We start from the raw sequence: 14,223 nt of genomic DNA on the forward strand, positions 1-14,223 counted from the left end.
TTGAATAATTTTCACACAATTAAAGCTTTGTTTTGCGATTGTGTATTTTCTGTGCACACACACCCTTTATGTGCCTTAAAATGGTAACTCGTTCACTTTTTAGTAAATTTTGACTATGACTGATCATAAGAATAAAATATTACATATCAAAGTAATGAATTTGTATTCGGTAGATGCACCAAAACAACGATTTTGCCATTGATGTTCCTTCGATAATATATGAAATGCATTCCTTTCAAAGTCCACTAAAGAAAGATATAGCACTCAAATCCTCATTTCTTTTCCTAAAAATTTTTTTTATGAACCCTGCTACTCACAACATTAAAAGATTATGGAGTTACCATGCTTAACTTCAACTATTCAAACATGAATTAAGCTGAAATTTACCATAACAAGGAAATTTTGAACTATTAAACAATGTTACAACAGACTAATATTTTTGTTCAACTCTTCTTTTGTCCCCCCCAAAAAACTCTGATAGTGTGGCATTTCCACTTCGAGTTTCGGCTCCCTGATAGGTCTGATATTAGCTCTCCTTTAGTCCTGTTCATTCTCCTCTCTCTCCTCTCGTTGCGGACAAACAAACGGAGAAATGAAAGAATACGCTCTAAGAAGCTTGACTTCAACAAGGTATTTTTCGTGGACCAACTTATTGCAGATCTATTCTAACACCATATATAAACTACCAGCCCTTCTGCGAGGCCCTTCAAATCCTAAAAGGTTAAAATTACTACAAACAATTTATACATCCAAACAGTGATAAACAGAGAGTTATATGTGGTATGACTTTTCATCATCATCTTTTTCCATTAAACTGTGGTAAAAATGCCAATGTTAAATTTAGAGAAAGTAATGTTTTTAATGCTAGTCACCAAGAATTTATCAAACTATATTTTTCCTAGTGCTATTTTGTTGGAAACGATGATTGCCAAAGTGATGACGAGTTGTCAATCATACAGTATACAACCCCTGTTAAATGATGATTTACATGTCATAATTGTTCGGAATTTTACCCATTTATCCCAGAAGAGTTGATGGCTTATTCATTGTGTCACAGTACTTGGGCAATAAATTGGTCTTTGAAAAATCTATTGATAAAGTCTGTACTCTTAGAGCATATTCTCTTGTTTCTACGTTTGTTTGTCCGCCCCAAAACGAAGCAGAGGGTGCTCCCTGCGCTCAATTGAAAGGACTAATGGAGCATATTTTTCATTATTCAAATCCTATTTTATAGTTCAAATATCAAGAACTACTTTCTTAAATGGCCTTTTCAGAAATTCAACCCTCTTCTGAGTTTGGTACCAAAACAAATCTTGGCTTTTCAGAATCGAATCGACGTCTCCAATACTCAATGGAACAAATACAATGTCGTTAGTATGTTTTTAACGTATATGAAGACAGTTATATCAATAGAGACGACCAAAATATGTTTTTAAAAGCCCTATTTAAGATGTTGAACTATGCATAAAAATAGGTCATAACAAGCAACAAATTATTCTCTCAAATCTTAAATTTGGGCTAAAAATTGAAAGAAAAACAGCAAATGAAAAAATAAACAATCAATCGGCCCTAAACACTCTTGTTACAGCTTTTGTTTAGCTCATTCCTTCCATGATAAATTAGGCAGTCCACAATCAATGTGATCACAGACTATCATTGGCCCATCCCATCGTGGCCACAGACCCAGTTTTTTTTCTGCCATTTCACATTTGTTACAAAATTATGGAGAGCACTAAATTTGGAGGGGTCTCCCACTAAAGCCAGAATGAGAAAAACATATGTTCTTTAAAAAAGTATAAGCGCCTATTTCATGACATTAAAAGGTTAACACATATTTTGGCCGTCTCTATTTATTACATTACTTACATTAGAGTGAATTGAAACCACCAGGCTTCATTGAAGGAGTAGAACCCCGCAGGAAAACAGAGATCCAAGGACATGCACCTCAGCCAACAGATCACGATCCTTTATGCCTTGTCAACATAGTTAGAAAATTTAATTTTTGTTGCCCACTACAAAGCTCCTTTGCCGCTAATCGTTAGGTTTGGGTGGATTAGGAAATGATAACGTTGAATTATCTTTGCAAAAAAGATTTATAAGACGATTCTGCCATAGGATATGGGCTTAAGGTAAGGTATCATGGTCGTCACTATCATTTTTGTCTTGTTCCAGTAGATAGCAGTAAGTCAATGGCAAAGTCGAGCAAGGAAAAAGCTAAGCAAAAGTTTTTTTTTCGGCGGGTTCGGTTTTTCAGGGCTTTTCTAACCGCTACAGGGAATGCAATCCCAAGTACTACGAAAATGAAAGGTTTTCATTCGTCTATTCATTACCCTTTTATCTTTATATGGTGTTTTGTCCATCAACAAATTTGAATTGGCAGACCGAGCTAGTCCTTGAATGCAGGGTTGATCTGGAATGCTACTTAAAAAAATGCCCAAATCTGACTTCAAAGATGCTACCGGATCACCAATGCCCACGTATTCCCTAATAATATTGGAAGGAATCAAATTAAACAATGAAGGAGTCCGAGGTTGGAATTGATTTACAGTTCAAGATGGACACGTCTTCCTTTCCATGGTTGACTCGTAGTTTTTGTGACTAATGCAAAGGACGACATTTCATGTAAAAATAAGATATGTCTCCTTAAGAGTCATTCAATTGGTTTACTGACATGTTAGTATTAGCATGCCTGGAAAGACCCAGAGCAAAGAGCTTGTCAGAAGATTTGCTTTGAACTTGGACATTAGGTTAAATTTCTCTTAAAACATACGGCTGGACCCAATTATTTGTATTGGTCAAATTACAGGATAAAATCGGTTTAGACCTCAAAAACTCTGCATTGTTGATCATTTGGCAGCCATTTTTTAACTGATTACAATTCTAATACATTGCCGGTTTTTTTTGGATGCTCAAAACAAACAAACAAACAAACCGAGACTCTTGTATGGCACATGTGAGTGGACGCAGTGCCATCTATCTGGAGAGGTTTTAATAGTCCTTTTCATTCTCCCCTGCCCTCTCTCGTGGCCGACGCACAAACGTAAAAGCACGAGAATACCCTCTAAGATGCCTGATTGGAACAAGGTATTTTTTGTTCAATAACTTGTTGTTGATACATTACAACACCATAAATAGACCGCTAACTCTCTTGAGAGACCTTTCAAATCCAAAAAGAGTAAAATTATAAACAATTTTTACCTCCAAATTAAAATAAAAAAGGAGCTACATATTGCATACTTGTAGCGTAGCATCGACTTTTTGTAATAATCTTCTTTCATTAAATTGCCCTAAAAAAGTAATTGAAGTCTAGAGACAGTGATGTTTTTGAAGTTAGTCATTAAGAATTTGTGAAACTGTTCTTTTTGTAGTACCATTTTGTAAGAAATGATGATTGCAAACATCTTGTTGTGCTATCAACCGAACAGTATGGAGTTTCCTCTTTAGTTTTTATTCATCATGTTATAATTGCGTGGAATTTTACCCATAGAGGATTTGAAGGGTCGCCCAGACGAGTTGTTGGATTATTCGTTATTTCACAATACTTCAGCAATAAATTGTTCATCTAATATTCCCTTGATAAAATCTGGCATCTTAGAGCGTGTCCTCTCGCTTCTACGTTTGTTTGCCCGAACCTAGACGAAACAGAGGGCGCTGTTTCCTTCAATGAAAAGGGATTATACCTTGGTTCAATTTCTTAATTGTACGCTAGTTGTGAACGCTTTCTTTCGATCTCACGTGCCAATGGACTACACTAGTAACTTAATACCTCTTCAAAGATTGGTGTATCTTAGAAGTACAAGTACTCTCTGACGTCATCCGACAGTTCAATTTTCAGTTCTAGCTTAATGGGCTTAACAGAGAGAGGGGTTCAAGTGGGGTTGGTGGGTGGTTAGTCCAAGTCCGTTAACCAAGTTTTGGATCGATCTCTGCCAATGACACTACATGTACATTGTTGTATGTCTGAGTGTGAATGTGAGTGTTTACCTGAGAACCACTGTGGGGAAGCAATTTAGCTGTGACGGTGAGGGTATGTTCCATGTTGGATCAGATCAGTGCAAAAGAATGGAATTTGAAATCAAACTTTAAGGACAGGGTGGTGTTGAGGAGGACCAAGGGAATTCACTGCAAGGAGACAGAAATGCCGGTATCCCGAGAGAAAAAGAGGCTCCTGCCATCTGCACAGAGTAGCTAGTGGCAATCGGAAGCTTTAGACAAGTAAGGTGTAATCAGAATATCAAATTTCACACAAAAGACGAAAGGGAGTTCACATATGCAAAGGAAATGATGAGACTGTCAACTTTTGATTGCTCAACGTCGGATTTAAAAATACATCCCCGTTTTTACCATACTTGTCAAGTGTGAAACGATTCAGTTGGCTTATCCATGGAGCTCGCCAGTACTGGAGGGGAAAGCTCAAACGAAGTTCAAACGTCTTTTAGCGAGGTTTTGTAGAGCTATTCGTTACCTCCTTATCAGATGCATTCCCGATGAGAGAGCGTTCAATGTGCTCAATGAATTCCATCTTCATGTTCAAGCACTCGATTAGGAGGTAACGTAAAACTGAAACGTCTTCTAGCGAGGTTTCAGAGAGCTTTCCTCTTCACTACTGTTGTTCTACATGACTTATCAAAACCCTAGATTTTGCAAGGTTCACGCAATCAAGTAGTAGTATCTGATTATTTTTTTTGTCGTGCATGATTGACACTTGTCAGTTTCTGGATCATGACCACTCAACCTATCTGTTGAGGTTCAACTACTCCCCCATTGAGAAGTGTAAAGCTTTGGGATTTCATACTAGTGCGCCCTCTGGTTCTACCATGAAGAAAGTGTCACCACACTTCTTACTGATGACAAAATGTTGGCACCAAAGATTGTTTTCGTATTTCTGCATGTTTTTGTCACTTGCCATGCAATGACTTCTTTATCAAGTGAATGTTGGACTCAAATAGGTGAAAATAATTGTCGAACGATTTCTTGAGACGGCAAACAGTTTTGTCAAAGAAAATTTGGAATCACTGGATGTGCTTAAATCGTGGTAGTTCTTGCCACGATTGTGGCGCAGCCTGACGACACCAGCCTGACTCACACAGCTGACATCCGATCCGGTACTTTACACGTCTCTATAGAGGTCAATTTGTATGTGTTAATAGGAACACACAAACATAACTCACTGTGATCAGCTTTGCAATTGTTGTGGTAGAATAGTGGCTTTGTCTTATTCACGATTAGCAACAGAAATGATGGGAGAATCCATGAATTGTAACAATAACGAATAACAAAATTGACATTTTGATGCACAATGCCCACCTATTGTACAAAATCAACAATGACACAAATCTCAAAACTAACTTTCACAATATCACTCCAAATGTGACTGAACTTACCCGTTGGGATGGCAAGTAATTATCTGTTTCAAACAAATCCTGCGAGTTCGTTTGAGAGGGGTGACTACGTTTTCGCAATTGAGACATCTCGAGCTATAAATAAAAAAAAGAGTCAAAAAACAGATAAGTTTAGTTCCATTAACGCCACTTGACAAAGAACTTGAGATTGCTTCCTTGAGTGATGACAATATGTATCCTCATCTTCATATTGGTCAGCCCAGGTGAAGCAAGTGCAACACATGGCCGGGAGGGACTTTCAGGAAGGACTCTGCTCATCTTCCTATTTGACGATTGCCTGGAGACGCTTCGGATACATTGACAAATTATCAAATGGGCGTAATTTGTTCTGAATATGTGACATTGAGCTGACCTCTGCTAGTAATATCGAAGCACGTAGAAGCATACACATGGGCTGAATAGGCAAAAATGTTTACACAAATGCTGGACATTGGGGGAAGCCAGATTAAGGTTTAGCTATCCATTTTCAATAGAAAGTAGCAATTACTCTTGTGAAGTGAAGAAAAAGCGGGGGAAAATAGAATTTGGTCTTACCTTGCGGACAAGTTGGTAATTTGCCCTTCTCCTAGTTATATTGGACTCCATCCAATTCAGAAGAGTTGTAGCTAATTGTAACAGAGTTTCTTATTTCTTGCACTAATGTACAATTTACTTTGCAAAACTTCATTCAATGAAAAACCTGAACTCCTACTTGTCAAACGTTAATGTTTTTTTCAATGTAAGCACTTTGGATTTATCAGCCTTATCACAATGTGAAATATGGTTCATATGAATAATATGTAAATAAAAAGGAATATCCTTCCAATTAGGAATGATCTTTAAAGCTTAGGTGATTACATATTAACTTATCGCGGGGAGATAAAGTAGTGTCACAGGCCATTTGGGCACTCCTAGGTGGCTTGGATTAGCTAGAGCTGTTACATGTATTTTTTTTCTTTTTTAGAACTACCGTGGCCTTAACCATGAATGTAATCATTTTAAATCCAAAAATTAACTCTTTGGCACATTTTTCATCCCAAAAAGTATCTATTACTTGCCTGAAAAAAAATTTGAGTGTCAAGTACAATTAAACGTGTTAAATCCACGGAACTGATCATCAGGGTGAGTTTGGTGTTGCCGCTGCGATAGTACGAGCTAGACTAGCCCTCTAGTACGAGCCACAGAGGACCCGGCCAGTAGATTTAACGACATAAACTTAAAGGCAGATATTTGACTCATGGGTGAGTAATTGATATTTTTTGAATGAAACGTGTGGCAAAGAGTTTACTCTTTGATTCAATGCTATGACATTCATGATAAAGGCCATGGTCGTGCTAAAAAAGGAAAAAATGCCTGTAATGCCTCGAAATAGTCCAAGCCGCCTAAGAGTGCCCAAATGACCCTGTGAGACTATTTTATCTCCCCGCGGTAAGTAAAAAATGGAAGCACCTAACCTTCAAAATATCGTTATAAGAACTTCATTCTTTATATAGTTATCATTTTTATTGACACATATTTTTTTTTAATTTTTAAATTACTTTGGCCATAAGAATCAACTCAAGGTACATAAACTGGATACAATAACTTTTTTGGAGGGGGATGTTTTGGATTTTGTTTTACTAATTTGTGCTTTTCTCTTCAAGCAATCAAACAAAGAATTAGAGATGGTGAGCTTCATAAATAATCCCAACATTTCAAGAAATGAAAGAAAACCCCAATATTTTTCTATTCATTTGCGCTAAATAGTAAAAACATCCATGTTTCCTCAATGTATCATCTTGCGGACTTCCTTACCGCGACTGGGAATGGGATCGCTCAACAGTTCAAGGCGGAAAAAGGTATTAATTTCACTTGATTTTTTATTCGTAAAATATTTGATCCACCAATGATGTAAGATCCTGGCTAGCCCTTGAATGTAAGGTTGATCAGGTATGTTGATCACAAAATTGTCTAAGTCTGACTTAAAGGATGCTATTGGATCAACCAAAATAGAGTATGTTAAAGGATAACTATTACTTGTTGCACCCATTAGTCGTCATCTGCCATTAGTGCTACATCATAATCCACCAGAAAAAAAGCACTTTGGTTTTAAGATCAGTGCGGATATAAAACACTTCTTATTGTGATTTTGGGAGGTTTCGATGTCAGGATTTCAGTGCACATTCTTTGCTGGACATCACCAGGGTTTTTCTTTAAGGTTTTTATTTCTACTCTTTTGCACCAAGCTTACTCTTGAAAATCAAATCTAACAAGAGGTTTTCTCAATATCATTCATGTCTTGGTGAAATGTAGAACCTGAGCTTTAGAAAAGAATTTGAAAACAAGATCATACTATACTAAACAACTTGGATCTTTTCTCGATTCATTATTTCCTTAAAAAAAATGCGCTCTAATTTTGACTTTGCGCTCCAACTCAAAAACTGACAAACGCCAATCTATCTATAGTGTCTTTACCCCAATCTTTGTTAAGTCGAAACTCTTCCTGGATAGAGTCACGATTCCTTCTTAAATCATGTATAAATAGTGTAAATGTATCCAACACTAGGTCTGACCTAGAAAACACACTACTATTTACTGAGCTAAGATTGCAACACAGTCCAACAAACTATTCAAACACCTAGAGTATTGAAAACCTAACTGTGCCGCTCTAAAGAAAGTATAACAGACAATCATTGGCTTACCTTCTCAGGAGAGAACAAATGAGAATTGACAGCCTGAAACATCTGTCGTTCTTATAATGTTGATTTCTCGGCACTTGTAACCATAGTGTAACGTGATGTGTACTACTCAAACAGGCAACACCACTAAGGTAGGTTCAAGACCCAGTACAGAGAGAGCAGAGAGATGCCACTCTATGGATTAAGAGACGGCCGACTCACTCAGGGTTATAGAGACGGCTTCAGGAAAACAGGTACCAAACTGCTGCGTTGGCATATCTCTTTCGGGCTTTTGGGTGCTATGTAACACAAGGTTAGGTCTTGTGACTCCATCAGTTTTAACACATTTTATATGAATGAAACCGGCAATATTGATCCGTATTTATATATTTTTAGCTGGTGGCCAGCAATGGCATCGTTTAATGTTCTCCTTAGGCAGGGTCAAAACTTGTAATAGCTAGGAGCAGAATCGAACCGGGACCTCTCTGATCCTTCGTAAGCTTCATGAGCATATTTTACGCCTACCCTCATGTTTTCTGCCCGAATTGAAGACATAGCCTACTACAAATAAGCAAACTTTGCCCTCATTCATTTGTAATTTGAATGGGCTTTGATCAAAAGTACGCTTAATGTGCAATTTACTTGTGTAGCTCAGTAAGTGAATGAGCGCTCAACTCTTATCTTCACAATGACTTTATTGGGGAATAATAAAATTTTGACAAGCAGGTACATGAATTGCCTTTGTATGGTCAAATAGAGTGCTTGCCGCTTTGGCTCTTCTACATCAATTATGAAAAGATTTTTTCTATTTCATTGAAATGAAAACATTTCATTCAAGTCCTGCCTTTTGCAAGTTTGTCCGATGACAAAGTCGTTACCCTGAACAGCTGCCACCCATATACACTCTATCAAGACTAAAAGCCAAACAAAAGTTTTACATGAGCTATCAGGGACGTCCAATGAGAACGGGGCAATGCCATTTTAACGAGTCAGGTATATACAAATTACTGAAATTTGTGGCATTAACGTGAAAAGTAGAATTGAAAACGGATTTGTTCACAGAATATGCAAAAGTACTAGACACACTCATGAATCACAGATTCATTTAGGCGCTATTTTGTGATATGCTTGAATTGAATTCAGAATCCGTCAAGGTCTAAATTGGCAAGGTTGGTTGAGTGTTGTAGAAGATTAGTGCGAGTTATAGGTCCAACAGATGGACAGCAAGGCCACGTACAAAGTGCCACCTATTGGGCGTAAATAGTAAATATGTTGTTCCTTCCTGATCATTTCTGACAACTCCTGACAGAAGTTAATCCCTTACAGTAGTTCTTTAGTCACGGTAACCTCCACAACGTACGAGTTGATGCAACTCCATTGTGCTGAAGGCGAGATAATTCTTATCTCAGATTTTGGGTGGGTGTATTATTTCAGATTCGTATCATGGAGCCTTCTAGTCAGACGTTGACCAAGCCATACTTAATTGTGACCGGATTTGGTCCATTTGGACCCCACGAAAAGAATCCCAGTTGGGACGCAGTGCAAGCCTTGCATGGCAAATGGGACAACGAGCAGGTCAGCAGCATTCAACTTGATTGGTCTCAATCAGAAATAGGAGCAAGAAAAATATGTTGTCGAAGATTTGAAGAAAAGAAAAAAATACAAATTGTTTGTGATCGATCTTAATTATAATCTCATGATTTGACCCCGACCAAAAAGTCTTGATTTTCATGTCGAATAGAAATTCAAGAGGGTTGCAATAAGTATTGTTCTTTTCTATACTGAGGCCAGTTTTATAAGGCGGTATTCAAGAACCCATCGGCAAGACTAGACAATAAAGGTGCTCAATATCATCTTTACGTAGCTTTAAGAAGACCCATGATTCAGCTCTTTTAAACATGCAAGTAATAAAAACTCTGCAGTGTCCGTTCCACGTGAAAATACTTATGATCATTTGTAAGGTTGTGAGTGGGCCTTAAACGTTAGGTTCAAAATCAGAAAAACCATGGCTGTTTTTTGTCATTTACCTCCGCTGGAACAAAGAATGTTCACACTTGAATGTTTTAGGAGTTTTCGAGTGGTTCATGCTAGTTAGACATGTGGCCTCAGCAAATGTTAAAAACTTGTAGGTTGAAAAAAATACTTTTGATGATTTGAAACTTAAGGAATGATCAACCTAATTCACTCATTATGCCGGATCAGATTATTTCCACCAAATTGTCTGGAAAAAATCGAAAATCTAGCTTAATGTAAATCTGGAATTAGTTTTGGCTTATTTATTCCCTTTACATTTCATCTAAACTACTGTATCATTAAAATTGTGAGCCTCAAATTCTGAATTGAAGGACAAGCCACCACAAGTTTGGAAATAATATGAAGCTAAACAATCCATTAGTCAGAAAATCATGAAACATCATTCTGTTCACAAAATGTTTATTTTACAAAAAAAAAAAAGGAATCGTAAAATAATTAAATCTGCAGAAGTAAAGGCAAGCTTACCATCCCTCAAAATAAAAAGTTGTATGCCAACACGCAAATGGATTATTCAAGACTATGTTAATTTTCGTGGTATTGCACACTTACTGTTAATTACCGTTAAACCGCATTTTCGTTCGAGAGTAATGTTAGAATGTATGGATCTCAAAAGTGTTTTATTTTTTTTCTATTTTAGGTAGATCTTTTGATCCAAGAGATTCCAGTGTGTTACGATTTTGTGCTACAGAAAGTTCCGGCTTCCTTGGAGTGTGTTCAGGGTTGCCACGCCCGAACCAAGTCCCCTTTGGCCATTGTTCACGTTGGAGTAGGCAGCTCTGTTAAGAAGATCACAATTGAGACTGAGGCTAAAAACTGTGGTTACAATATACCAGATGTGAACCAAAAATGTCCACCAAATGAAGAGTACGTCCTAACGTGTTTGATTTGGCTTGAGGCCCATTTCAAACGATGACATTTCGACCGTTTTGCAGGTGCTGTGAGAAGGGTTCCCAAACGCTTAAAACTACTCTCAATGTCGAACAAATTGTGGCAAAGATCAACGGGTAAATCAGTCTTTTTTTGCATACTGGTCTGTTGAAGCCTTTTTTTCAGTATTGCTCAAGGAATAACAGAGGAAGAGCAAGCACGACTCAGTAGTAACAAGCCCTGACGTTACTTCACGCAAATAACAGACGATAAAGATTAATGATCCATATCTACTAAACAATTGCAGTACTTAAGTGCTGTTAGGAAAGTTACAAGTTTGTTCTCAAATCTTTCAAAAAACAATTTGGGTTTCTTCAGACGAGTCAATCGCTGCACAGAAAAGTATGAAAAGATTTTTTTTGTGGACTTCAAGACGAAAAACGCATTCATTTTAGTTAACTCTATATTCACATAATGTGTCATCCATCCACGAATTAGGGTTGGCAGACCTTGAATATAGATAGGGTTGATCAGGAATTTCCGACAAAAAATTGTCCAAGTCTGACTTACAGGATGCTACAGGATCAACACCTCTACTAGAGCTGTGCATCGGATCCGAATCCGAATCCGATCGGATTGACCAACAATTTTCGGATTCGGATTCGGATTGGGTTCGAATCCGATCCCAGTCCAAACTTGCAAGAAAAATTAAATGAATGTAATCCCATACAAATAAAGTAACCCAAAATTTCAGAAATTAAGAAAAGGATCAAAGAATTTGTAGTCCATACAGTCAATATTAGGACATCAGGCCTGTTAATGCACAACTTTTGCACCATTTTATAACAGAATGCTATTCAATTGTAATACAATTAAAGCATATAATTAAGGCAATTGTTGCAAAAAAAAAAAATGAGTAATTGCAACAGGAAGATTATATTTTAACTAAGGCAATGCCACTCAATCTCATCATTTTGAAACGTTTAAGTGGCAAAAAGGCACATTTAGTTCAATTTAAATGACCTCTTTTTTGTCAATTGGGTGAAAAATCAGATTTGGATCATATTTTTCAAAATGTTTCGGATTATAGTCGGATTGAGATTCGGATTCGAAAAAAAAAATCGGATTCCGATTCGGTTGGATTGGGGAAAAAAATCACTTCGGATCGGATTGGGAGACCCTGTCCGATCCGATACACAAAAAATCTGTACATACTCCCTACGAATATATGAGGGCAGCAAATTGAACAATGAAGGAGCCAGAGGATGAAGAGAAGTGGACTTCATTGTTCGAACTAGACTGGATGAAACCCACTCTACAGCATATCAGACAAAAAATTAAAAAGGTTGAAATAATGGTCAGTGCTACTTTCAATTTCAGTCAAAACGTCATGAACATAAATAAAGTCGATGCCTAGCTATTTCAAGCTAGCTCAACCTAGTTTCCCTCTTAATTAGCCCTCAAATCTTTTGAGGGTACCTTGCCTAACATATCAAAATCATTCAAAATCTTACACTGGTCCAACACACCTACTCCTGAAAATACAGGACCATAAAAGTATGACTCCCTGAATATTGAAGCAATCAAAGGACTAAAAAAAAATTCATGTATTGTTGCCTTTGGATGAAAGAATTTATCATTTAGAAATTTGGTCCTTTAAATTTCCGCCCTAATCATAAGCTTTACGTTATTGTTTGGTCAAGATTAGTGGGGGGTTATTTTACCCCAAAGGAACCGGAATAGCCTCAAACTTTATTTCACTTGAATAAACCATCTTTTTGACCTCTACTTAACTGGTTCTTACGATGAATTGAACCGCATGTTGCTTCGAAAATGAGCTAGAAAGAAGGTTTTGAATGGCAGGCATTTCACAGGAGTTTTGGTAAAAGAGAGGTTATGGTAATGAACTTTAAAATCAGACTATTTTTGAAGGGATTATTGACCGTCAAAACAACTTTGAGATGAAATTGAATCACTTTTTCTGCAACTAAAAATTTGAATACCTTTATGGTGGTTTTGCTTGTAGGAATGAAAAGAGTACGCTAAACATCAATTTTCATTCACTTGAAGTATGCACAAATTGATGAGACGGGAAGTGAAGGTGCAGGTTTATGCGTTTTGAACCACAATGTTTACTATTTCTTGCAAATGTTCTAATATAAATTCCAGTTTTTTTTAAATTGATGATAAAGTCAATTCTTTGACTTGGACATTGAAGCAAGATCCCGCAAGAATTCATCTTACCAAAGAGATCCTGACCAATTGATCAACCAACTCAAAGACTTTGAATAATTATACCCACCTATGCAATCAACAACAATGAGAGTGTCTTAACTAATCTATTCAATCCTTTTCAGGTCCGAGGCTGAAACGGGAATTGAGGCCGAGCTATCCACTAGTGCGGGAGGCTACTTGTGCGAGTTCATTTTCTACAAATCCCTAGCAGCTTCCAATGGAACTGCCCTCTTCGTTCACGTGCCCGATTACAACAAGCCTTACTCGGTGGACCAGATGGGCAAGGCCTTGCAGATTATTTGTGAAACCCTCATACCTACCAATACAATAAGGGATTAATTTAAAGGTCTCACTTCTGTGATTGGTTTTGTACCTTCTTATCTGTGTCATGGTGCACCATTTGTTACCAAGATATTGAAATGTATCCATTGTTATTGGCTAAAAGTAGCAAAAGCACCTTGGCAGGTCATTGAATTTGATTTCGTGCGATAATGTTGTGTAGATTAGACACATTATAACACTTTAGAACAGTGATGGCCCCGACGTGATTATCGTGTATATGGACAAATTAGACAAAGAATACACTATGTTAAAATGTTCGGGGTTACTAAACAAAAAAAAACCTGATTGTCACTATTGATTTAGCTCAGTCAGGTTTGATAATTTTGTTCATGAATTTAATGTTTTACTTTGATCTTGAACCAAAGACTATTTATTGTCCCTAGTTTGAATTGGTTGTTGTGAGTAACTCATATGTGATTTTATTTTTAGAATTTGACGCTGTCCCATAAAGAATAGGAGTAGGATGTTTTGCTCTTTTGGGAACAACAACCATTGGTTCAATGACCCCACTTTATTGGGTCACAATTGCATTTGACAAGCTTTCTATTAACATAATAATCTTTATTGCGACTCTTGGTCATGTCATGGCGTAAAAGTAACTATAAAATAAAATCTGATGTATATACATTATACAAAATGGTAAAACAAGAAGAATGTCAAAAAGGTAAAGGCAATAAAATAGTTGACTAGAAAGTGATATCACAATG

At 37.1% G+C, this 14,223-nt stretch overlaps 2 protein-coding genes across 6 annotated transcripts in view; one reads left to right on the top strand and one right to left on the bottom strand.

The window, feature by feature from the left end:
• The window catches only part of LOC131891627 (UDP-N-acetylglucosamine/UDP-glucose/GDP-mannose transporter-like), a 15,381-nt gene extending 7,125 nt beyond the window's left edge, over positions 1-8,256 (bottom strand). The window contains exons 1-3 of one of the 3 annotated variants that reach the window (XM_059241253.1): positions 8,063-8,112; positions 5,385-5,477; positions 3,985-4,122 (exon numbers count right to left, since the gene is read on the bottom strand). In XM_059241253.1, coding sequence (XP_059097236.1) covers positions 3,985-4,038 — 54 coding nt within the window. In that variant the 5' untranslated portion in view covers positions 4,039-4,122; positions 5,385-5,477; positions 8,063-8,112. Of the gene's footprint in view, positions 1-3,984; positions 4,123-5,171; positions 5,308-5,384; positions 5,478-8,062 lie in introns of those variants that run through there. The other 2 variants (XM_059241254.1, XM_059241252.1) reach the window with 2 other exon arrangements.
• A 987-nt stretch (positions 8,257-9,243) lies between these two features.
• Positions 9,244-13,627, top strand: LOC131891629 (pyroglutamyl-peptidase 1-like). Of its 3 annotated transcripts, none has more exons than XM_059241257.1 (5): positions 9,244-9,394; positions 9,473-9,613; positions 10,761-10,936; positions 11,005-11,076; positions 13,297-13,627. In XM_059241257.1, the coding sequence occupies exons 2-5, from the start codon at positions 9,482-9,484 to the stop codon at positions 13,511-13,513; spliced, it is 597 nt and encodes a 198-aa protein (XP_059097240.1). In that variant the 5' UTR covers positions 9,244-9,394; positions 9,473-9,481; the 3' UTR covers positions 13,514-13,627. The 3 variants fall into 3 exon arrangements, with proteins under 3 accessions (XP_059097240.1, XP_059097238.1, XP_059097239.1); XM_059241255.1 differs by having other exon boundaries at positions 9,247-9,394; positions 10,710-10,936; XM_059241256.1 differs by having other exon boundaries at positions 9,259-9,380; positions 10,710-10,936.
• The last annotated feature ends 596 nt before the right edge of the window (positions 13,628-14,223 follow it).

This window comes from Tigriopus californicus, chromosome 12 (genome assembly GCF_007210705.1).
Source record: "Tigriopus californicus strain San Diego chromosome 12, Tcal_SD_v2.1, whole genome shotgun sequence".
Taxonomy (NCBI): Eukaryota; Metazoa; Arthropoda; class Copepoda; order Harpacticoida; family Harpacticidae; genus Tigriopus; species Tigriopus californicus.